At 50.4% G+C, this 24,703-nt stretch overlaps 1 protein-coding gene across 1 annotated transcript in view; it reads left to right on the top strand.

Moving 5' to 3' along the window:
• The window catches only part of LOC119975080 (multidrug and toxin extrusion protein 1-like), a 55,857-nt gene extending 33,077 nt beyond the window's left edge, over positions 1–22,780 (top strand). The window contains exons 12-18 of the mRNA XM_038814586.1: positions 5,512–5,620; positions 9,931–10,006; positions 10,116–10,185; positions 16,084–16,216; positions 16,911–17,005; positions 21,917–21,998; positions 22,390–22,780. Of these exons, the coding sequence (XP_038670514.1) occupies positions 5,512–5,620; positions 9,931–10,006; positions 10,116–10,185; positions 16,084–16,216; positions 16,911–17,005; positions 21,917–21,998; positions 22,390–22,637 (813 nt within the window). The 3' untranslated portion in view covers positions 22,638–22,780. The remainder of the gene's footprint in view (positions 1–5,511; positions 5,621–9,930; positions 10,007–10,115; positions 10,186–16,083; positions 16,217–16,910; positions 17,006–21,916; positions 21,999–22,389) is intronic.
• The last annotated feature ends 1,923 nt before the right edge of the window (positions 22,781–24,703 follow it).

Genomic DNA, 24,703 nt, shown 5'->3' with positions numbered 1-24,703 from the left:
GGCACCTCCTGCCATTCCTGGAGAACAGCAGAAGAGCCCTGTACGGGGTTCGTGCCGGGCGCCGACTGGTTAGTGATAGAACATAGAACAGTACAGCACAGAACAGGCCCTTCGGCCCTCGATGTTGTGCCGAGCAATGATCATTGCGGAACATTGATGTTCCGTACCAGCGGTGCCTGACCGGATCTGGATCACACCCTGGCTGAGCGTGGGCCAGACTTGCAAATTTAGTCTTTAAATGCGCTCAGCGCTTCCCATTATCTCGCTGTGTCTGAGACACACCAGACCCACCCAGCGCAGAGTGAGGCCGACGCCAATCACAAACGGAAAGCAGATGTGATGATCACACCAGAGGACTGAGAGGCCAACTCCGGGTTGGGGGGGGGGGGGGGGGGGGTCAGGGCAGGGTAGTGCCCTGACACACTGGCATTTTAAATTTTTTAATTAATTAATTTCCCCCAATTAAGGGGCAATTTAGCATGGTCAATCCATCCAACCTGCACATCTTTGGGTTGTGGGGGCGAAACCCACGCAGACACGGGGAGAATGTTCAAACTCCACACGGACAGTGACCCAGAGCCGGGATCGAACCCTGGTCCTCGGTGTCCTGAAGCAGCCGTGCCAACCACTGGGCCACCGTGCCACCTGGCACCCTGGCACTGACAAGTTGGCACTGCCCAGATGCCAGGTTGGCATTGACTGGGTGCCATGGGAAGTGTCATGGGGCAGGAACTGAGGAGGGTCCGTGGCCATGATAGAAGGCTGAAGGGCAGCATGAAGGTTGAGCCCTGAAGCTGCCGTATGGAAGGGTGGGTTCAAAGATGGAAGGACGGGGGCTTAAAGCTGGGGGGGGGGGGGGGGGGGGGGGGGGGGGCGTATCCCCTCGGTGACCCCATGGTGGTGTACGCTCACTTGGGAAGGGGGGGTGGTGATGCTCCAATGGATGGTGGAGGGGCCAGTGTAATGATCAGCATGGGACATAGGGGGCGGGATTCTCTCACCCGGGGCCGGGCTGGAGAAATCCAGGAGGGGCGCGAATCGCGCCATGCTGCCCTGACGCCAGTCCGCCGATTCTCTGGAGAGTGGAGAATCAGCGCTGGCGCATTCGGTGCAGCGCCGGTCGGGGGCCGCTCTATGAGCCCCCCCCCGGCAATTGTCGGCCAGGGATGGGCCGAGCGGCCACGCAAAAGAACTGACTTCCGCCGGCGCCATTCACACCTGCTCTTACCCGGCGGGCGTTCGGCGTGGATGCATCCAGGGGCAGCCTGATGGGAGGGGGGGGGGGGGGGGGGAGTGGGGTACGACCCAGGTGGGCCCCCTGCTGTGGCCTGGCCCGTGATTGGGGCCTCTCGTACTGGGGGCCTCTTTTGTTCCCCGCCCGGCCCCTGTAGCCCTACGCAATGTTGCATCGGGGCCAGCGCAGAGAAGGGAGCCACCACGCATGCGCGCATTGGCGCCGGTCCCACTGCGCATGCGCAGACCTGCGGCGCCCATCTGACGCCGGGGATCAGCAGCTGGAGCAGGGTGGGTCGCTCCAGTGCCGTGCTGGCCCCCTGTCGGGGTCAGAATTGCCGCTCCTGAGGGCATGTTGATGCCGTCGAGAAACGAGATTGTGTTTACGACGGCGTCAACACTTAGCCTCAGGATCAGAGAATCCCGCCTATCGGGTGGGGGCGGTTGTTTTGCCCATGCTCCTGGAGGATTTTGTGCTCCCCCACGAGGGGCGGGCGAGCTTACCCGTACTTGTATAAAAGATCGGCCAGTCTGGAACCGACTGACAGAGAGAGTACCCGGTGAGGTTTAACAGGGGGTCATGTATATACTTGTTGTTTGAATACATTTCTTTTACTTTCAGTAATGGCGGAACACACCTTTGATCAGATCAAGCAGGGAGACACTCGCAGACACTCATGCCTCCGTGGTGTGTGTGTGTGTGTGTGTGGGGGGGCGGGTGGGGGGGGAGGGGGTGGCGCAGACAGTGAGTGATGTGGAGAAGTTGCCACCCCCAGGGGTTCGGTCTGTTGCCCATGTCCGGAGGGTGTCGCAATATCCCTGGGTGGGCGGTGTGAGGACTTCTTCGACTTAACTTTGATATCTGGGGACCCTTTCAGACTGGCATCCCAACCTCTGAACAGCCAGCCTTGACGGAGCCGTAAGGTGACCACTCCAGAAAATATTCTAAGTGCGGGAAAACTCAGTGAGAAACTCCCTAAGCTCCTACAAAATGACTAAGGGCGGAATTCTCCGCAGGGGGCCGAACTCGTGAAGATCGGCGTGAACTCGGCCGAGGTTCACGATGGCCTCGGAGCCCGCTCCCCGCACCTAATTCACCCCCACCCGGGGGGCTAGGAGCGGGCCTCCATCTTTCGGATGACTTCATCGCGCAGACGGCACGAACCCGCGCAAGCGCAGTTGGCGTCTTTCTCCTCAGCCACCCGGCAAGACGTGGCGGCTTGATCTTGCCGGGCAGCGGAGGGGAAAGAGTGCGTCCGTTTTGGACGTTGGCCCGACGATCGGTGGGCACCGATCGCGGGCCTGTCCCCTCCCAAGCACAGTCGTGGTACTCCTGTGCCTATCGGGCCCCTAGATGCCCCAAACGGGCATCCGGCGCCCGTTTCACAAATGCAGCGACCAGGTGTGTTTGCCACCATCGTGATACGGCCGTGAAGGGCCGACCGCTCGACCCATCGGGCTCGGAGAATCGCCGTTCGCCGTGAAAAACGCGAGCGGCGATTTTTCCGAGCCGGTGGGGGGGAATCGTGGGGGGCACCAGGGGGGCGTAAAAAATGTCGGGGGGCCCTCCCGCGATTCTCCCAGGCCGCGTGGGGAGCGGAGAATCGCGCCCTAAGGGTGCACTGCCACCTGCCATCTCGATGTGGCAGAGAATCCAGCGTCGAGCAAAAAACAGGACGGGCGCCGCTCTGGACCCCCGCTAGCGCTGGGATCAACATTCACTCACCATGCCAGCGAAAGGATGTAAATGGGTCATTAAGGCCCATTTTCATCCTATTAATGGGTTGGGCACCATATTCTCCAGGCCGGCGTGATTTTGGGCTGGGATTCACGGGGGTGAGAATTGGTGCAGGTCTTGACAAACGTGGCCCTGATGTGGTGGACCGTGTTGTGCATTGTTTTATTCATCTGCCTTCAGCTTGAGTGGCTTTGAAGTGCCCAGCTGTGAAACTAACAGAAAGCACTTAACTGTCTTTGCTGTCCAGGAGCTGTTAATCATAGCTAAATGTTCATAAACATTGTGGTTAGTTTCACAGCTGTCACAGCTGCATGGAAGCTGTCAATATTTTGTTTCACTTACGTTTTTTCCAACATGCATGACTACCATGTTTCTTGGCATTCAACTGCATTTTCCACTGATCTGCCCACAGTTCTAATCTGCTTACTGCTGCATGATGTTACGTAGGAAGCAGCAGGCCACCACGATGTTCAAAACACTCCTTGGGCGATATTGGAGAGCCCCACCAGAGTGGTCCAGGCATCGGAAGCACATCTTGAGGACGCCGATGCATCGCTCAATGACGCTTCTGGTTGCTGCATGGATATCATTATAACAGTTCTCCGCATCGGTCAGCGATGCCAGCAAATTCTGTTGCCAGGGCATCCTGGTGGGCTTGGTCCAGACTGAAGGTTATGTAGTCAGCTGCCTGGGTGCTTAGGGCATCCGCCACAGTGAGGATGCACCTGTGCAAGATCCCAGCCAGGTCCCCGCTCAGCCCCTGGAAACAGCCAAAGGCATAAATGTTCAAGGCGACCATCACCTTGACAACCATTGGGATCAGGTGACCTCCTCCAAACCCCCCGCAGTGCCAGGTGCGCCATCATCTGGCACAGATGGTGTATGGTCTCCCTGGTTAGCCGGAGTCTTTGGCGGTACATGTCCTGAATAGGCGCCTCCTTCGTACCTCCTCCTTGGCCTATTGGACGGCCCACACTGAGCCTCACAGGCTGGGACCTGATCTTTTGGGGCAGGCTCCTCTTGTGCAGGGCCCTCCCTAAGCTAGTTCTGTTCCTCCAGCCGCTGTGCAGCCACAATGGCAACTGCGGCCAGGACGATAGTGAGCGATCCTGGATGTACTTCGAAATTTATTCTCTCCAGGGGGGATAGGGGAGACATGTCAGCAAGATGAATATTCCCTTGAACATCACGATCCAACAGGCTAAACGGTGACCCTGAGTTGCACTTCAACCCCACCCTCCACATGTTCCCTCCAAACCCACCCCTCAGCCGTCCCCCCCTGATATGTGGCGTCCCTCACTGCACCCCTGTCCCCATCAGTGAGTGGCCGGACCTGTGACGTGAGGAGCCTCTATCCTCACCACCCGTCACCGTCAACAGGGGTACCGTTGGCTGCCACAACCCGTGTCAGCGGAAGGCTCTGTGGCCCCCTGCCCTGTCTCCCCAGTGGGGTCTATCGTGGGTCTCCTCACTGGGTGGGCCGTGTGTTATCCTGCCAGCAGGGTGGCCACCTGGTTGTGCAATGGAGTGGGTCACAAATTGCACCCATGTGATATCGGCCTGAGAGGGGCAGAGCATCGCAGAGGCCTGGAGCAGAGTGGGCAAAACGTGCTAAATGAGCACAAGTGCCAGTGCGGGACGCAAACCTCATTATCGCCCCAGCGCGGGGCTGGAGCGTGGCGCCTGATGCGGCGTTGGGTGCGGACCTCGTATTTGGCTGTTCGTCTGATTCTCAGCGCGAGCGCGGTTCGCCTTTGCAGCGTCGCCAGGCGGCGAATTTCAGCCGTTGTCAAACAGGATTGGTCAACCGGCCATTGGAACATGCGAGCAAAAACTTGGCCTAAAATCTGAGGATCAGGTGAAAGGAGAGAAAGGCAGAGAATGGGAGGGGGTTTGGGATGGTGAATTCCAGGGCTTAGCAGGTACAGGGCAAACAGCACAGTCACCAATGTTTGTGTGATGAAAATGGGGGGATGGGAAATCGGCCAGAGTTTGAGTGGCACAGATATTTCGGAAGGTTGTAGGACTGGAGGAGGATACAGATATAGGGAGGGACGATCCCGTGAAGGGATTATATTGAGTATCAGAAGGCAATTTGACAGCAGGGATGAAGGAGGAAAATGAGGGAATCAAAGTAAATAGGAACAGAAACCCTGACTGATTTTATTCCTTCCAGAAACCCAGAGTTGGCCCCTGGTTGCTAAGCACCAGCTCATTTTTTTCTCCCAGCTTGTGTTTACTTTTCCCATCATAAGCTCCCCCAGCACATCAGAAATGCAGTTTGAACTGAAACTAAAACACCTTTGCCCAACATGAATCTAACTAGAGTTGTACCCTTTCCGACACAGAAACACTGAACTAAACTCACTTAAATCTATACCTTACTTGTAACACCCAGCAATACAAATATGGATCACTTAAATCTATCTCGGCATCCTGACAATATATTGATTGAACAGTTACCTTCAACAACAGATTAAATGGAAGGAAGGAAGTTGAAAATAGCTCAGAAGTAACTATTTATGTTCTTTCCCCTGCAGATAGCTCTGGGATTTGATTTTGTTTCAGCTTTCCTTGTGGGTAACGCCCTGGGTGCTGGTAAACCAGAGCAGGCTGTCAACTCTGCTAAAGTTGCTGTGTGCTGCATTGGTGAGTTCAATAATTGTTATTCGAACAATGTATCCATCACCACCTCTCCTACATTCTCCGGTGTTAAACCTTTAAGGGGTTGGCTCCTTTATTGGGATACAGCTCTCTGGGTGTCAGTCTCCCCCATAGCCTTCCAAATTGGACACTCTTTATTTAGTTATTTTATTCATTCAAGTGGTGTGGGTGTTTCTGCCCAGACCAGCATTTATTGCCCCAAATTGCCTAATTGCCCTTGAGGACTCTGCCTTTCTCACGTAGGTTTACAATGAAAGGTTATTATTATTATTAACTCCGCATTTGAAGAATGCGTCTTGGAGGTTGCTCCAAAAATCGCTCCAACACGGATGGCTTCAACAAGAATCCATCTCCAAGGTTTCAATCTCACCTTCCGAGATTCTGCACACCGGATCAAGCTCAAGATTTACCTTCCAAGCTCATTTTTCGATCTTCGACCGTGCCAAGCAGAACACCACTGCTCCGAAAGGTACCCTTGCCAAACTCAAGCCGATCTCTCAGATCTACAGGTCTTCCCTTGAGCTCACTATAACTTCAAGTTTGCACCTCACGGCTCTTATTAAAAATAAATCCATGGGTGTGGCATGGCCAGCATTTATTGCCCATCCCTAATTTACCTTGAGAAGGTGGTGGTGAGCTGCCTTCTTGAACCACTGCAGTCCCTCTGGTGTAGGTACTCCCATAGTGCTGTTAATGAGGGAGATCCAGGATTTTATCCCAGCGATAATGAAGCAATGGCCGCTATATTCCCAAGTCAGGATGGTGAGTGACTTTGAGGGGAACATCCAGGTGGTGGTGCTCCCAGGTATTTGCTGCCTGTGTCCTTCTAGATGGTAGAGGTCATGGGTTTAGAAGGTGCTGTCAAAACTGGTGAGTTCCTGCAGTGCATCTTGTAAATGGTACATACTACTGCCATGGTGCATCGGTAGTGGAGGGAGTGAATGCTTGTAGATGGGGTGCCAATCAAGTGGGTTGCTTTTTCCTGGATGGTGTTGAGCTTCTAGAGTGATGTTGGAGCTGCACTCATCCAGGCAAGTGGAGAGTATCCCATTATTCCTGACTTGTGCCTTGTAGATGGCGGACAGGAGTCACGAGGTGAGTTATTCCCTGCAGGATTCCTAGCCTCTGACCTGCTCTTGTAGCCATAGTATTCAGATAGCTAGTCCAGTCCAGATTATCTCCAGTTGGTAGTATGGGATTCAATGATGGCAATGCTATTTAATTTCAAATAGCGATGGTTAGGTTCTCTCTTGTTGGAGATGGTCATTCCCTGGCAGTTGTGTGGCATGAATGTTACTTGCCACTTGTCAACCCAAGCCTGGATATTGTTCAGATCTTGCTACATTTGGACATGGACTGCTTCACTATCTGAGGAGTCGTGAATGGTGCTGAACATTGTGACGTCATCAGCGGAAATTCTCACTCCTAATCTTATGATGGAAGGAAGGTCATTGATGAAGCATCTGAAGATGTTTGGGCCTTGGACACTGCCCTGAGGAACTCCTGCAGTGGTGTCCTGGAGCTGAGATGATTGACCTTCAATCACCACAACCACCTTCTTTTGTGCCATATATGCCTCCAACCAGCGGAGAGTTTCCCCCCGGATTCCCGTTGACTCCAGTTTAGCTATGGCTCCCTGATGCCATACTCGGTCAAATGCTGCCTTGATGTCAAGGACAGTCACCCTCACCTCACCTCTGAAGTTCAGGCCCTTTGTCCTTGTTTGAACCAAGGCTGTAACGAGGTCAGGAGCTGAGTGATTCTGTCGGGACCCAAACTGAGCGTCCGTGAGCAGGTTATTGCTGAGTAAGTGCCGCTTGATAGCACTGTTGATGACTCCTTCCATCACTTTACTGATGATGGAGAGTAGACTGATGGGGAGGGGGGATGGAATTCTCTGGGTGTATTTGTCCTGCTTTTTGTGTGAAGGACACACCTGGGCAATTGTCCACATTGCTGGGGCGATGCCAGTGTTGTAGCTGTACAGGAACAGCTTGGCTCGGGGTGCATGATTTTCTGGAGTACGTGCTTTCAGTCCTGTTACTGGAATATTGTCAGAGACCATAGCATTTGCCATGGACAGTGTCATCTGCTGTCTTTTCATCACAAGGGGTGAATCTAATTGGCTGAAGACTGGCATCTGTGATGCTGGGGGCCTCCAGAGAAGGCCAAGATGGATCATCCACTCGACACCTTTAGATGAAGAATGTTGTGAATGCTTCAGTCTTATTTTTGCACTGCCGTGCTGGGTCCCCCCCATCATTGGGGATGGGGATATCTGTGGCGTCTCCTCCTCCAGCGAGTTGGTTTAATTGCCCGCCACCATTATCGGCTGGATGTGGCAGGACTGCAGAGCTTAGATCAAATTTGTTGTTTGTGGAATAACTCTGCACTGTCCGTCACTTGCTGCTTATGCTGTTTGCCACACAAGTATCTTGTATTGTTGACACCTCATTTTAACAACGCCTAGTGCACTTTTCATTTAACCAGGGGCGACCCCCTGGCTTGGTGGTAATGGTAGAGTCGGGCCACAAGGTTACATATTGTGGTTTGATACAATTCTGCTGCTGCTGATGGCCCACAGCACCTCATGTGGAGTCTGCATGTTCTCCGTGGCTGCGTGGGTTTCCACCGGGCGCTCCCGTTTCCTCCCACAGTCCAAAGATGTGCAGGTTAGGTGGATTGGCCATGATAAGTTGCCTCTTAGTGTCCAAAGAGGTGCAGGTTAGATGGGGTTACAGGGTTAGTGTATCAGCTGTGGAGGCAGTCCTCCTCCAGGGAAATATTTAAGATATGGACTGGGGCAGGGGATGTGGTGTTGCATCCGGAAACATAAATGAAGCATTTAGAGATTATTATAAGGAGCTGCACAGGGCAGGCCCGGGGGTGGTGGGGGGGGGGGGGGGGGGGGGGGGGGGGGAGGAGGGGGGCATGGGACGGTTTTTAGATGAACTGGAGTTTCCACAGTCGGAAAAAAAGTGGCAGGCGCTGGAGGAGCCCCTGGGGCTGAGGGAGGTATTGGACAGTATAAGTAGTATGAAGTTGGGGTGGGCCCCAGGGCCCGATGGTTAACAAGCGGAATTCTATAAGGAGTTTGCGACGGACCTGGTGCCACATCTCTTTTAATGAGGCGTTGGAGAAGGGGGAGCTGCGGGAGCCGATGACGGATAGGCCCATATCGTTGTTAAATACGGATGTGAAAGTGCTGGCTAAGTTGGTGGCGGGAAGGGTAGAAGGATGTGTCCCGGGGGTGGTTGTGGAGGATCAAACAGGTTTCGTAAAGGACAGACAGCTTTCTAGTAAAATAAGGAGGCTGCTCAATGTGGGCCATGACATCGCAGAGTGCTCAGGTACTGGAGGTAGTGGTGTCCATGGACACGGAGAAGGCATTTGGCTGGGTGGAGTGGCGGTACCTGTTTGATACGTTCGAGGTCCATAAACTGTCAGAAGTATCACCTTGTGCTTGTCTTCTCCCGCGATCTCATTCGCAGTGAAGGAATAACAGAGATGTTCTCTTTGGCCGAATGGGACCAGTTTACCAATAATAGTCATTTTCACTCACAATTGATGGCTCCCAACTCTTGTTGGTCTTTCCTTTTTTTTTAACCATTCCATCCTCCCCCCCTTGAATCACGAAGTACTGCAGGCTGGGATCGAACCTTTCACCTCGTCACCAATATGGTGGGTGGAGACAACACTTTGGAAGATTCCAGCAGTTTGAAAGGGGTTTATTAACGAAAGGCAATGGCTGGTGTTCATACAAGTAGAGAACACTAAAGGATGGGTCTTAACTGTCTGGCTCCGGGGTCCACACTGCCTGGGCAGGGCCCCAGGCTTACTTGCTATTGGCTGATAGTCACACGTTCCCCCACGATTGGCCCCGAGCCGGTCATTAGGGCTTCCACGCCCACCCCCCCCCCCCTTAAAGGGGCCACACTACCACAGTGCTACTGCTGGTAATCCAGAGAGTGGGTGAGGACAGGGGCAGAGTGAAAGGCCATGACTCCTCCAGCCAGCACACAGTCAAATAGGGCGACACTCGCTGGTTAGGATTAACTGGCAAGATATTCTCTTGAGTAAGTTATGGGAGTGAAGTGTTGAGTGATAGAATCCATCAAGCTGTCCCCGGGCAGGGAATCGACACCCCAGTACTGGAGGTGGGCAAGTGGGGGCTCATCTGTTGGGAAAAAGAGGATAAAAGGAAGCAGTGAACTGCAGCTTTATTTAATAGAGTTAACTGGATTGGCAGCGAGACTATTTGATGAAAATTCCTTCTTTTACTCTTATTTCCACAGGCGGTATCAACTTCGTTAATACGGTGATACTTCTGTCAGTAAAAGATGTGGTGGGCTATATCTTCACCAACAATAAGTTAGTAAAAAAAAACACTTCAACATTCTAAAAACCCATCAGTGCACATTTACAGAAAGGATTCAGGTTGATGTGAAAGCTCTCTAATATCCCTCTTTTCATTTCCCAGAGACATTGTTCAGTCAGTTTCAGAAGCCATTCCGATATGTGCTGCTTATCAATTGATTGGGTCGTTGTTGGTGAGTATTTCAGCATCTGTGATATCGGTCCGGTTTTGTAAGTGACATTCCTGCCGTCGCTATTTTGAAACGTTAACTACATTACTTTAAATTTATTCCACCGTATCGACAAGGCCTTACCCACAGCGCACAGATTCGGTCAGATTCTGCAGGTCACACTCCGTCACGTAGGTGCTGCCAGTCCTCCAGGATTGGCGCTGGAGTCTCCAACAATTGGAGGTTAATCTCCAGGACGCTGCCATGTGCAACCCTGGAGAAAAATCGCAGGGGCATTCAAAAATATGGCACATTTCTCTTGGACAGATAATGGGGGTGAGGGGAGGAAAAGGCTGTTGGGCTGATGGTCAAGTATCACCCAATGGGGTAATGTTGTTGCCGGAAGGCCGCGTGTCACAATGATGGATGGTGTTGGAATCTGAAACCAAAGAAATTGTGAGGAAGTTATTCGGGTTATAATTGGCTGGTTTTAGGTCATTTTATTCTTTGTGTTGAGAAGAAGAGTTTTCTAGGGTTCTGTATTATTGGCCGAAGCTGATTCCATAGCGGTACTGAAATAGTTCGGGCCGCAGGGCGGCAAGTTTCATGTTTTTCGAATTATATAAAGGCACCAAATTATTCATAACGAATTGGGAAAACACGTTGGGAGACCAGGCACATGTGAACAGATATACATGGGTATAAAGCTCGAAGGCACAACAGCAGAGCTGTCAGTGCCGAGCTCTGCTTGAAAACAAAAGGGAAACTAAAGTAGGGTTGCATGACACACTTACTTTCCAGTGATATCATGCAGCAGTCCCGGAAAAGCATGTTACAACATTCCCCCTTTTTTTTTAAAGAGAAGTACAACTATTGACAAATACATGTTCATGTTTAGTTACCATTACATCAGGTTATAAAACAGGTGAATCTATGGGTCTCTCATGCATGGAGGTTATCAGCTGGTATGCCCAGATGGTGTAATGGTAATGTCTGGAGATTTCTTTAATTGCTCACGGTGTTCTGTGCGATTGTCATTCTTGGCTGTCGTCCCTGGTTAGGTTTGGGATCAAAGTCTCGGTGCAATAGGACTGCACGCTTGTTGAGGTGCAGGAATGTTTCTGATTGCGTCTTTGTGTTTAATGTTTAAGGACCTTGGTTCTGAACAAATCCTTGTCAGCTCGGCTAGTTGCCACGCACCTTCTGTGGGACCCTGACTGTGAAATTGTTGTCCCAACTGTACAATTGGCAATGCTGTACACATCTTTTTATTTTGCATGCTGGCCATCTTGTCTTGCAGTATGCACTGGTCTGGTGAGGGACGAGTTGCACCTAATCTCCGATGTAACACTGCAATGCGCAGATCTTGCTTGGTCTGTTTACATTTGAGAATTAGACATTTCACTGTGTGAATCATTCATTTGGCTAGTCCGTTAGATCAAGGGTAATGAGGGAAAGCAGTGGTGTGACCGATATTCAAATTCGAACACATATCCCGAAATGGCATAGCAATAATTTGCAGACCGTTATCTGAAATGTTCTCTCCAGGCGCACCCAAATAAACTGAAAATAGCACTGAAATGGTGCACAGCAGCTGTGCAAGTGTCAGACAATGGAGTATTCGGTAAAGTAGTCAATGATGACGATGAAGTCAGTGCCATGAACATGAAAGAGGACGGATGTGATTTTTATCACAGAATTTACAGTGCAGAAGGAGGCCATTCAGCCCATCGAGTCTGCACCGGCTCTTGGAAAGAGCTCCCCACCCAAGGTCAACACCTCCACCCTGTCCCCATAACCCAGTAACCCCACCCAACACTAAGGGCAATTTTGGACACTAAGGGCAATTTAGCATGGCCAATCCACCTAACCTGCACATCTTTGGACTGTGGGAGGAAACCGGAGCACCCGGAGGAAACCCACGCAGACACGGGGAGGATGTGCAGACTCCACACAGACAGTGACCCAAGCCGGAATCGAACCTGGGACCCTGGAGCTGTGGAGCGATTGTGCTATCCACAATGCTACCGTGCTGCCGTAGAGCAAACATGGGTAGGAACCTCATGTGGAACCAGTGGCTCTTTGTGCTAACTTGGTAAATGATCTTGACATGCCTCACGCTTCTAGATGACGGCTTGGACAACATTGTTCACACCCGGCCTGTCGGCAGGCTCTCTTGCGAATATTTTCATCTGCTCTCTGCCCATAGGTTTAGCACAGTGGGCTAAACAGCTGGCTTGTAATGTAGAACAAGGCCAGCATCGCTCAATCACGCCCCTGGTCGCTGCATGGGCGTCATTGTAGCGGGTCTCTGAGTTGGGCTATGGCCTCCAGATAGGTGTCATCAGCCACAACCACAGCGGATTACCCATGTCACCCAGGATCCAACCCCCCCCAGCCATCAACCGTCAAATATGCCAGGATGAAGGCGTCCTGCACGCTGCCCGGGTATCGCGCGCAGACGTGCCTGATGCGCACCTGATGGTCACACAGCAGCTGCATGTTCATTGAGTGGAATCCCTCCCGGGTTGTGTCATCTGCAGGTGCTCACAGGGGACAGGCATCCAGTCAAACACCCCCTGGACCCGGGGTATCTCGGAGATGGTGGCGAAATCCGCTGCCCGGGCACCCTGGTGGGCTTTGTCCACATTGAAGTTGATGGATTGCGCCGACTGGGCATATACGGCCTCCCTGATGGCACAGATGAACCTGTGCATTGAACACTGGACACCCCAGTCCAGTGGGGGGGGGGGTGGGGGGGTGACCTCGGCCCTATGGCCTGCTTCTAGTGCCCCACCCCCAGACAGGCCGGGCAGTGTCAGGACCAGCAGCCCATGCTCGCACCTCCCCCCCCCCCCCGGTGCCCGTTTCACGATTTTTAAAAACACAAGTAAACCTCGCTGTCAGGAATTTCCCCCAGTGGAGGCGGAGAATCACGGAGGCCCCGGAGAATACCGGGTCAGGCCTGTTAATGATATGCCAACGCGTTTCCTGTACGGGCGGAGCGGAATGCTTTGACACCTCTGTCGAGGCACCGGAGAATTGCGATTTGGCGTGAAACCGGCGTCCGATTCTCCGCTCAATCCAGTTTCCCAATTCCGGCGTCGGCCAATGGAAATATATAAAAAAAAATGCAAGTGTCCCAATATTGACTCACAGGGAACACCACTACAAGACTTCCTCCAACCTGAAGAATATCCAGTGAGAATGACATTGTGCTTCATATTAATCAGCCAATTTCAGGACCATAGAATTCCTACAGTGCAGAAGGAGGCCATTCAGCCCATCGGGTCGCACTGACCTTCTGAAAGAGCACCCTACCTAGGCTCATTCCCCGTCCTAACCCCAAAAACCCATATCCCCACCCAACCTGCACATCTTTGGACTGTGGGAGGAATCCGGAGCACCCGGAGGAAACCCACGCACACACGGGGAGAACGTACAAACGCCACAGTCACCCAAGGCTGGAATCGAACCCGGGTCCCTGGCGCTGTGAGGCCCTAACCACTGTGCAGTGCATAATTTGGTCTCCACCTTGCAATTTTGCATCATGAATAACTTTGTATCCACATTGCTCCTGTCCCATTTATTCCAATATTACTCAAGTCTGTTGGTCGCACCATAAGACCATAAGACATAGGAGCAGAATGAGGCCATTCGGCCCATCGGGTCTGCTCTGCCATTCAATCATGGCTGACATTTTTCTCATCCCCCATTCTCCTGCCTTCTCCCCATAACTCCTGATCCCCTTATTAATCTATCTCTGTCTTAAAGACACTCAGTGATTTGGCCTCCGCTGTATAAAATCCTTTCTGAAAGTCCATATATATCACATCAACAGCATTACCCGCACCGACCCAGATCTGTCACCTCCTCAAAAGTTCTAGCAAGCTTGTTAAACATAATTTTCCCTTCAGAAATTCATGCTGGCTCTTCCTAATCAACCCACATTTTTCCTTGTGAATTTTCTCTCTGTCTGATCTGTATCTGAACTTTATTGTCCTGCCCCATTCCGTATCACCTGGAACCACAAAAATCTACCCATCTTTCACTGGACAGTTCCTGTCCACAACCTTTTGGGGAAGATCCAATCAACATGTGTGATTTGATTTTCAGAAAAGATTGTGGGCGCGATTCTCCGCAACTGCGGAGAACCGGGAAGGCTGCCGTTAAAGAGGCCGTCACTCACGGCAGCCTTCGCGCCCCCTCCCGGGACCCGATTCTCCCCCCCCCCCCCCGGTGGGGCTAGTATCGGGGCCCCGGGCGTCTCGGCGGCGCGGCTTTGGTGACTGTCGTTCGTTGGACATGAACGGTTGGCGTCTTTTCCCTCAGCCGCCCCGCACGACGTGGTGGCTTGATCTTGCGGGGCGGCAGAGGGAAAATAGTGCGTCCGTTTTGGACGCCGGCCCGACGATCGGTGGGCACCGATCGCGGGCCTGTCCCCTGCGGAGCACGGACGTGGTGCTCCCGTGCCAATCGGGCGCCTAGAAGCCCCAAACGGGCTTCTGGCGCCCGTTTCATGACAGTGGTGACCAGGTGTGGTTGCTGCCGTCGTGAAAAGGTCGGAAACGGCCGGCCACTCGGCCCATCGGCCTCGGAGAATCGCCGTTCGCCGTGAAAAAAGGCGAGTGGCGATTCGGCGTGCGGGGGGGGGGGGGGAGAGAATAGCGGGAGACACCAGGAGGCGTGAAAAATGGTGGGAAGCCCTCCCGCTATTCTCCCAGGGGTCGTGGGGAGCGGAGAATCGCGCCCATTTGTTGGGCAGTGTTCTCCATTTCTGAGTGCTGAGGCCAGGGCAGGATTCGTGGACCAGCCCCGGGCCACTGCTCGTGTGGAGTTTGCACCTTCTCCCCGTGTCTGCGTGGGTTTCGCCCCCACAACCCAAAAGATGTGCGGGATAGGTGGATTGGCCACGCTAAATTGCCCCTCAAGAAAAAAGGATTTGTGGACTTTCACGTCAGCAAAACTGGAGCCGCTCCTGGTTAAGGGTCTAGCGCCGGCGCCACGTGGAACACAATCAATTCCAATGAGAGATGGTGCCGGATGCGCCGGGATTGTGTTTGACACTCAGGAGGCTGGAGCTGCATATACGCACTTGCCGCCCCACACACACACTCACCCAGCCAACAAGATGCTGGTTGTGCTGGAGCGCACCCACACGGCTGATGGGTTGGCAGGGGCCAGGGGTTACCTCGGGGTGGTGCCCTGGGGGGACACCCACAAGACCCGTGGCCCTAAGTTCACAGTGGTCCGTCAGTGGCTGTGCGCTGCTGCATGGCTGCCTTGCCGGCTGAGGCAATGGTGTTCCGTGTCCACCCCGACCCCACAGTCCACCTCCTGGTCACCCCCCATCACTGGCAGAAGCCCCCCCACCCTGGCGATGTTGGACACTTTCCGAACACCCTCTCTGTCTCTGAGCAGCCACGGCGCCCGTGTCACGATTTTTAAAAGCACAAGTGAACCTCGCCGTTGGGGGTTTGGCCCGTCGGAGGTGGAGAATCACAGAGGCCCCAGAGCATACCTGGTCAGGTGCACTAATGATCTGCCAACCACGTTTACTGTATGTGCGTTTACCGTATGTACGCATTGACGCCGCTGCCGAGGCGACGGACAATTGTGATTTGGTGTGAAATCGCTGCGATTTCGGCATCGGAACCGATTCTCTGCCCAGTCGCGTTTAATTATTCTGCCGTCGGTTGAAGGAGAATCCTGCCCATTATCTTTAACGTAACAATCCAAGAAAATGAGTTGACCACATGACCTATTCCCAACATAACGTCAGTGACTGAGTTCAAAGTGTAATCCACCGGCTCTGAATTAATTGATGGGTTTTTAAGTCATCTGGTTTAATTTCCTTCCTGTAGAAGCTACAGCAAGTTGTTGAGTGATCTCTATAACATATTCTGCTTACTTATTGAACAGGCTGTACTTGAAGGAGTATTGAGAGGAACCGGGAAGCAGAAACTGGGAGCTATCGGTAACCTAGTCGGAAGTTACGTAATCGGACTTCCCGTTGGAATCTCACTGATGTTTGCTGCCAAACTCGGTTCATTTGGTAGGAACATAGGGATTAGGATCAGAAGTAGGCAATTCAGCCCTTCTAGACTGCTCCGCCATTCAATCAGATCATGGCTGATCCTTTCCTGGTCTCAAATCCATCTCCTTACCTGTTCCCCATATCCCTCTAACCCTTTAAAAAATATATATTTATCTCCCTCTTGAAACCATTTAATGATTCAGATTCCACCGCAGTATAGGGTATCGAATTCCATAAATTCTCCACCTTCGGCGAGAAGCAGTTCCTCCTCATCTCAGTTCTAAATCTACCACCTCTCAATCCGTATCTGAGACCTCTCCTTCCAGATTGCCCCACAAAAATTTGGTCTACAGTTACTTCATCAATCCCTTTTAGTATTTTATATACCTAGATCAGATCCCCTCTCATCCTTCTAAACTCCAGCGAGAATGAGCCCACACTGTTTAATCTCTCCTCACCGCTTTCAACCCCGGAATCAATCTGGTGAACCTCCTCTGCCTCCAATGCCACCACATCCTTCCTCAAATAAGGAGACCAAAACTGGACACAATACTCCAGATGTGGCCTCACCAACACCCTATACAATTGCAACAACACTTCTCTACTTTTATACTCCATCTGATACAGATGAAACAGTCCATGAAGGAATAGAGGCGGAAAGAAAAGTCAACACCATTGTCTCCAGACTCACTGCGCTGTTATTATTTTGCAGGTTTTTGGTGCGGATTGTTCATTTCCTCCGTTGTACAATTAGTTTTCTTTCTGATAGTGATTTACAGAATCAACTGGAATGAAGTTTCTGATGAGGTAAGACCAAATCTTCTTTTCCCGAAGGTAGACCTGACCATCAGCGCTGTGAATCCCATCACAGGTTGGGCGAAGAGAGTGTTGATATGCATGTACATCAATGTATATAGTTGTCTATCAGTGCACATAGTTGTCGGTACGATCTCCGACCAGCAGGTGGCGTCAGAGATCTATCACGTGACTCGAGACACCTGCCAGTAAGTCGTACAAGAGGATAGTCACACTTAGAGTAGCTCCAGGAGAATTCGCTGAATTCATTTAGTAGCCATCATCTGTATTATAGTTTGTTAGTTATCTTTCCACAGAGTTAAACACCTACATGTTCTGTGTACATCACGACAATGGTTATAGCACAGAACACAACATGGTACCAGGTTGCCAGAACACTAAAAGATAACAACGGAGAAGACGGGACGAAATAGGTCGAAGAACGAAAAGAGAAGCCACAAGAGAAAATGCTGGAAAATATCAGCATGTCTGGCAGCATCTGTAAGGAGAGAAAAGAACTAACGTTTCGAGTCCAGATGACCCTTTGTCACTGAAAAGAGAAGATTCTTTCGCCGACCTGGTGAACTACGGCCGTCTGCAACGCTACGCAACAAAAGACTGTAACGTGCGAGATGGAAGGTCTGAAGGCACCCCACTAGCTTCAAGTCACGGGTAACGGCGATGAAAATTGGCGTGTGTTCAAGCAGCAATTTAGACTTTATGTTGCAACCTTGGCTGCTGGCACCGCCGAGCGAGAGGTATATTGCGTTACTGCTCACAGTGGCAGATCCTCAAGCACTAGAAATATACAATACCTTCGCCTTCGACCGTGAAGACAAAAGTAAAAGCTTTGATGCAGTACCACAGCAATTTGATCGGCATTGCTCTCTGAAGAAAAATGAAACATTTGAACGTGATATATTTCATACGCGTACCCAAAATGCAGGCCATAGAACATAGAACATTACAGCGCAGCACAGGCCCTTCGGCCCTCGATGTTGCGCCGACCTGTGAAACCCCTCTAAAGCCCATCTACACGTCCATATGTCTATCCAATGACCATTTGAATGCGTTTAGTGTTGGCGAGTCCACTACTGTTGCAGGCAGGGCATTCCACACCCTTACTAATCTCTGAGTAAAGAATCTACCTCTGACATCTGTCCTATATCTATCTCCCCTCAATTTAAAGCTATGTCCCCTCATGCTGGACGTCACCATCCGAGGAAAAAGGCTCTCACTGTCCACCCTATCTAATCCTCTGATCATCTTGTATGCCTCAATTAAGTCACCTCTTAACCTTCTCTCTAACGAAAACAGACTTAAGTCCCTCAGCCTTTCCTCATAAGATCTTCCCTCCATACCAGGCAACATCCTGGTAAATCTCCTCTGCACCCTTTCCAATGCTTCCACATCCTTCCTATAATGCGGCGACCAGAACTGCACGCAATACTCCAAATGCAGCTGCACCAGAGCTTTACACAACTGCAACATGACCTCATGGCTCTGAAACTGAATTCCTCTACCAATAAAAGCTAGCACACCGTACACATTCTTAACAACTCTCTCAACCTGGGTGGCAACTTTCAGGGATCTATGTACATGGACACCGAGATCTCTCTGCTCATCCACACTACCAAGAATCTTACCATTAGCCCAGTACGCTGTCTTCCTGTTATTCCTTCCAAAATGAATCACCTCACACCTTTCTGCATTAAACTCCATTTGCCACCTGTCAGCCCAGCTCTGCAGCTTATCTATGTCCCTCTGTAACTTGTAACATCCTCCTGCACTGTCCACAACTCCACCGACTTTAGTGTCATCTGCAGATTTCCAAAAAACATTAGATGGGACTGCACAAAAGAATACTTAATAATATAAGCACATGGTTTTGGAGGTAGCATATTAGCATGGATTGAGAATTGGGTAACTAAAAGAAGATAGAGAGTTGGGGAGGGTTTAAATTAACTTGGTTGTGACCTGGGATCCTGACAGAAGGTTCAGCAGGGATAGATGCACAGCCAAAATTAGAAGAGGAGGCCAGGAAGGCATAAAATGTCTGGACCAGTTAAATCACAAGGAGTTTGGTACGGTTGGATGGTATTTATTTTACTGCAATGAGTCTGACGAACAAGGCGGATGAATTGAGGGCACAAATTAAAACATGGGGATATGACGTAATTGCTGTCACTGAGACATGGTCGAGGGAGGGGCAGGGTTGGTAGCTCAATATTCCAAGATACAGGGCCTTCAGGCGAGGTACAGAAGGAGGCTAAAGAAGAGGTGGTGTCACAATTACCTGTGGTAAACTAACTGGCCTATAATTACAGCGGTAAGGAGGGACGACATCTTAGAAGGCTCTTCAACTGAAGCCATATGGGTAGAACTTAAAAACCAAAAAGGAGCAATCACATTACTGGATTGTTCTATATGCCCCCTAACAGTCTGAGAGAAAAAAAGGGCAGGCAAATTTCAGTGGAGTGTAAATGTAGTAGGGTAGATAGGTGGGGGATTTCAACTTCCCCAATATTAACTGGGGCGGCCATAGTGTGAAAGGTTTAGAGGGAGCAGAATTCTTAAAATGCATCCTGGAGAACTTTTTAAGCCAGTATGAAGGAGGACCTACAAGAGACGGCCTACAAGAGACCTACAAGACATACAACTCTCTGTCTTCTATCAATGACCCAATCCTCACTGCCCTGTATATCTCAGGGACCTTCGCAATCTTAATCCAGGCAGATGCATGACAGTATGCAGTGAGCGTGGAACAACGCAGGCTTGTTTCCGAGCTCTGCAACAATCTAAGTTTGCTATCACCATCAGACCCATAATAAATGAAGCTCGGATAATCATAGTATTATAGGATCCCTACAGTGCAGAAGGCTATTGAGTCCGAAAGAGCACCTTGAAATTTAGCAGCTGAAAAGCCAAGTCCCTACCTATCTCCTGATTCAAATGTTTAAACCCAATCTGTTTACTTACAAATCAACCTCATCATGGCTTTGCCTTACAAATTCAAGCATTTAACACCTTTTCCCCCTTTTATCTCGAACTCCCGCAGTCACGTTGTCTCTATTAAATAGCACCTGGTGAGTACTTACACTGACATTAATATTCTCTAAACTAGAGGAACTAAGAGTAAAGGGAGCAATCTATGGGTAAGTCATGGTCGTGCAGCATAACAATGTGGAACACTCCTCCTGCACAAAGTAGGAATTCAGGGACACTTCCAGGGTCCAGGATGACCATGTGCGCAGGAATTGTCTCCAGCTTCAGCTGCTCGAAATTCGTGGCTGGAGTCACTGTGTCGCATCCACACGGTTGAGATCTTAGTGGATAGCGCATTGTGGTTCTTACTTGTACTGTGGGGGAGAGTTTAAGCTGCAGGTGACAGGAACCTGAGCGGGGAGACATGGAAGAGGGAAAGAAAGATAGAAACGAAAGGCAGAAAAGTAGAAAGCAAAAGTGGAAGGCAGAGGAAATGAGGACTAGCAGTAAATAGGGCCATAGTACCAAAAAATATATTAAAATGTTGGAAAGACAACTCTAATGGCATTATTTCTGAATGCATAGACATATTAACAATGCAAATAGATGTAAACATTTACAAAATTATTGCTGAGACATCATAGTTTTATCATAGAATTTACAGTGCAGAAGGAGGCCATTCGGCCCATCGAGTCTGCACCGGCTCTTGGAAAGAGCACCCTACCCAAGGTCAACCCTATCCCCATAACCCAATAACCCCTCCCAATACTAAGGGCAATTTTGGACGCTAAGGGCAATTTATCATGGCCAATCCACCTAACCTGCACATCTTTGGACTGTGGGAGGAAACCGGAGCACCTGGAGGAAACCCACGCAGACACGGGGAGAATGTGCAGACTCCGCACAGACAGTGACCCAAGCCGGAATCGAACCTGGGACCCTGGAACTGTGACGCAATTGAAGTAATGGCTGCAGGCTGACCAAGACTAGTAATTGAATATCCAAGGGTACTTGATACTTACGTAGGGCAGACAAAAATGAAAATGAAATGGAATGGCGTTGTTAGCTAAGGATGAAATCAATGCGATAGTGAGAAAGAATGTTGGCTCAGAAAAACTAGATGTAGAATCAGCCTGGCTGGAGCTAAGAAGCAACAAGGAGAAGGAATATTAGACTGAGTTATTTATAGGCCTCCAAACAGGAGAGGTAAGGTAGGAATTGGCATTAACAGGAAAAATGGCAAGAGGCTTTAATTTTCTTTCCATCCTGTGTCTGACCAGGAATCTCTCCCACTTTTACTGCTTGCCATTGGGGTTTGTTCGAAGGATTCGCAAGTTGGTACGCAACCTGTTTTGCTGCATTATGAATGCACCTTCCTTGGCAGTAAGTGTCGAGAACAGAGATTATTTATGACAGGAGTTTCTGTGTAACTTTGCTTTTCTACCCCCCCTCCCCTCCCGCCGCGCCCCACATCCCTTCCCTCCTCGTAACATGAACAATCGTAGAAACTCTTGATTAGTTTGCCACCCAATAGGAAAGTGTAAACTCTGTGATGTAATGATGTGGCGATGCCGGCGTTGGACTGGGGTGGGTACAGGAAGCCATCTTGCAACACCAGGTTAAAGTCCAATATGTTTAGTTGGACTCGCTAGCTTTCGGAGCGTAGCTCCTTCATCAGCTGAGTGACACCTGATGAAGGAGCAGTGCTCCGAAAGCTAGTGATTCCAAATCGACCTGTTGGACTTTAACTTGGTGTTGTAAGACTTCTTTCTTGTAAGTCTCTGACCTGGATGTCTGGTGTCAACATCTTTTAGAGTTCACAAGGGCCCCCCGTTAAAAACGCATTAAAATACGATCTGGAGATTGTTTTGTACAGAAAGCGTTTCCTCTGTTGTGTCTCTCCACGGCTTTAATGCTGGTTTTTGGGTTTTGTTTAAGGCTCTGGTTAATGCAGGCATGATGAGAGATGTGGACACTTCGACCGGAATCTCGGCTGGTCAAACCCAATATCTGTCAACAGGTAAATGAGGAAGTTGTGCTGACTTTAAACCATTCCCCGGTTAACTAATAAGAGGAGAGTAAGAAACTACTTTGGTATGTTTCCGTTAATTTATTCAAAGTTACAATTTAGATTATCTAAATTCTATCACAGTGAGTAGAAAATCACTAGGACAAAAAACAGGCCCCATAAGCTTGTTGGAAAGGCAACACAGCCAACCCAGCGAATAGAAAATAATCTAATCTAGGATTTCAGTCGTTAAGTTGGCCCCTGTATATAGATCACTTGATATTGCCCATGGCCGGTGGCTGTGGACGAGGTAATTGGCCTGATCACCAACTCTCTTAAAATCAATTGGATCAACTGGTGCCATCATGCACTGAAAACTTTTCAATGTGACTTTCCTTCACAGGCGTGGACACAGGAAACAGTGCAGTGAATCCCATTCCCAATGGTTGTGAATTGGGACCAAAGATAAACAATGGCCGGGTGACAGATGAGACTCCCATTGTGGACACCGGAGTCACCACGGTTGGAGAAATCTTAACCACAAAACAACTGATCATTCGTCGTGGCCTGGCCTTCCTTTCAGGCCCACTCATCCTGGCAATTGGACTAACGATACACTTTAGTCTTGAAAAGGACCTTAGACCCCAGTGAACGTTGCAGAGAGAAACCAAGATTATTGTCTGCAGCATTAACAGTAAGACTGTGACCCAAGGGACAACAGAGGGCAAAGTTCACGCAAAACCAGTTGCTACCGATGAACTCCAATCAACAGGCAAATAAATAATAAAAAAACAATTATGAACATTGATCACTCGTGAACAGATTTCCAAATGTCTCACGTGCTGTTATCAGTTTTTTAAAATATAAATTTAGAGTACCCAATTCATTTTCTCCAATTAAGGGGCAATTTATTGTGGCTAATCCACCTACCCTGCACATCTTTGGGTTGTGGGGGTGAAACCCACGCAGACACGGGGAGAATGTGCAAACTCCACACGGACAGTGACCCTGAGCTGGGATCGAACCTGGGACCTCGGCGCCGTGAGGCTGCAGGGCTAACCCACTGCGCCACTGTGCTGCCCTCCGTGCTCTTATCAGTTGATTGAATCACAGAATCTTTCCAGTGCTGGAGACCATTCAGCCCATCGATTCTGTCCCGATTCTCTGAAAGAGCATTCTATCTCGTCCCACTCCCCTGCCCTGTCCCTGTAACTCCACATTTTTTTTATTTTCAGTTAACAATCCAATTCCCTTTTGCATTCTTCCAATGAACCAGACTCCAACTACCCTCTGGGTGAAAAAATATTTCCTTACATCACCTCTACTCCTTTAGGCAATTGCCTCGAATCTGCACCCTTTAGTTCTCAAAGTCCCCTGGGTAGATGGCTCTGATGTTTCGAGCTGCTGGTCATAGATTTTACAATGCAGAAGGAGGCCATTCAGTCAATCGAGTCCATACCGGCCCCTGGAAAGAGCACCCTGCTTAAGCCCACCCCATCCCCGTAACCCAGTAACCCCACCTAACCTTTTTGACACTAAGGGGCAATTTAGAATGGCCAATCTAAAGCATTTAAATGGTCATTGGATAAACATATGGATGATAAGGGAATAGTGTAGGTGGGCTTTAGAGTGGTTTCACAGGTCGACGCAACATTGAGGGCCGAAGGGCCTGTACTGCGCTGTAATGTTCTATGTTCTATCTACCGAACCTTCCTGTAGGAGGAAATCGGAGCACCCGGAGAAAACCCACGCCTACACGGGGAGAAAGTGCAAATTCCACACAGTCACCCAAGGCCAGAATTGAACCCAGGTCCCTGGAGCTGTGAGACCCCTTTGCTGGTTTCTTCCCTATTGGTAATTGAGGGCCCAAGCTGACACCTTGAGGAAAAGGGGAAGCTGGAGTGACATTGAGTTGCCCAGCATCTATCCCGTATTGCCACTGTTGGAGGCTTCAGGGTTGGAGTTCAGCTGCTCGTCAGTGCAGGACCGATGTCCTTGACCAAGACTTCATGGTGGCTGCCAACGTGCCAGGGTAGACCTTAGCGTGTTGGTGATCACCTCAGACTGAGGTAGACTGACTCCTCCATCGGGCGTTGCAATCTGAGGGGTGCAGCTGACATCCCTTCCTGATATTCCCATGACTGTCGTTGCAGCTCCATCAACTGGAGTCTGGAGGATCACCATCTGATTGAGAGACAGCTGGACCATGGCCGCCAGCAGTCCTCAGAGTGCGGATGACCTCCCGATGTTCCCCCCCCCCCCTTCATCTGCAGACCAGATTGTGTGCTGTGCTCACCAAACATCTCGGTCCCACTGAGGAATGTGTTGCTACACTGGTGGAGGGTGTGGGTGAGCTCTCTAATTGGATCATCGCGGGTCCTCCGCCAAGGTGCTCTCGCTGCTGGAGCTGGGTTCAGGCTGCCTGAGGGTGTTGGGCGTGTGGCAGCTGTGCCAAGGAGAGAAAGTGGTGATTATTAGCACAGGGTAGTCGAGTAACCCACACAAACGTGCACTCCCAGCAGCGGTTATGCAGGGATGATCTGGCGCAGGATCCTCAGGTGAGTGCTTGCTGCCGACTTCACCACCGTCACAGGAATAGTCAACACCATCTCCGGCCAGCGTGGCGGCTCTGTTTTCAAAGTCACTCAGCCCCTCGATGGCCGCACACTACCGACCGTGTGGGATCTCTGCCTTTTATTGTGCGCGAGCGTGTCCGG

Source organism: Scyliorhinus canicula, chromosome 12 (genome assembly GCF_902713615.1).
Source record: "Scyliorhinus canicula chromosome 12, sScyCan1.1, whole genome shotgun sequence".
In the NCBI taxonomy this organism is placed as follows: Eukaryota; Metazoa; Chordata; class Chondrichthyes; order Carcharhiniformes; family Scyliorhinidae; genus Scyliorhinus; species Scyliorhinus canicula.
The sequence above is the reverse complement of the archived record's forward strand: the minus strand, read 5'-3'. Positions and strand labels throughout refer to the sequence as shown.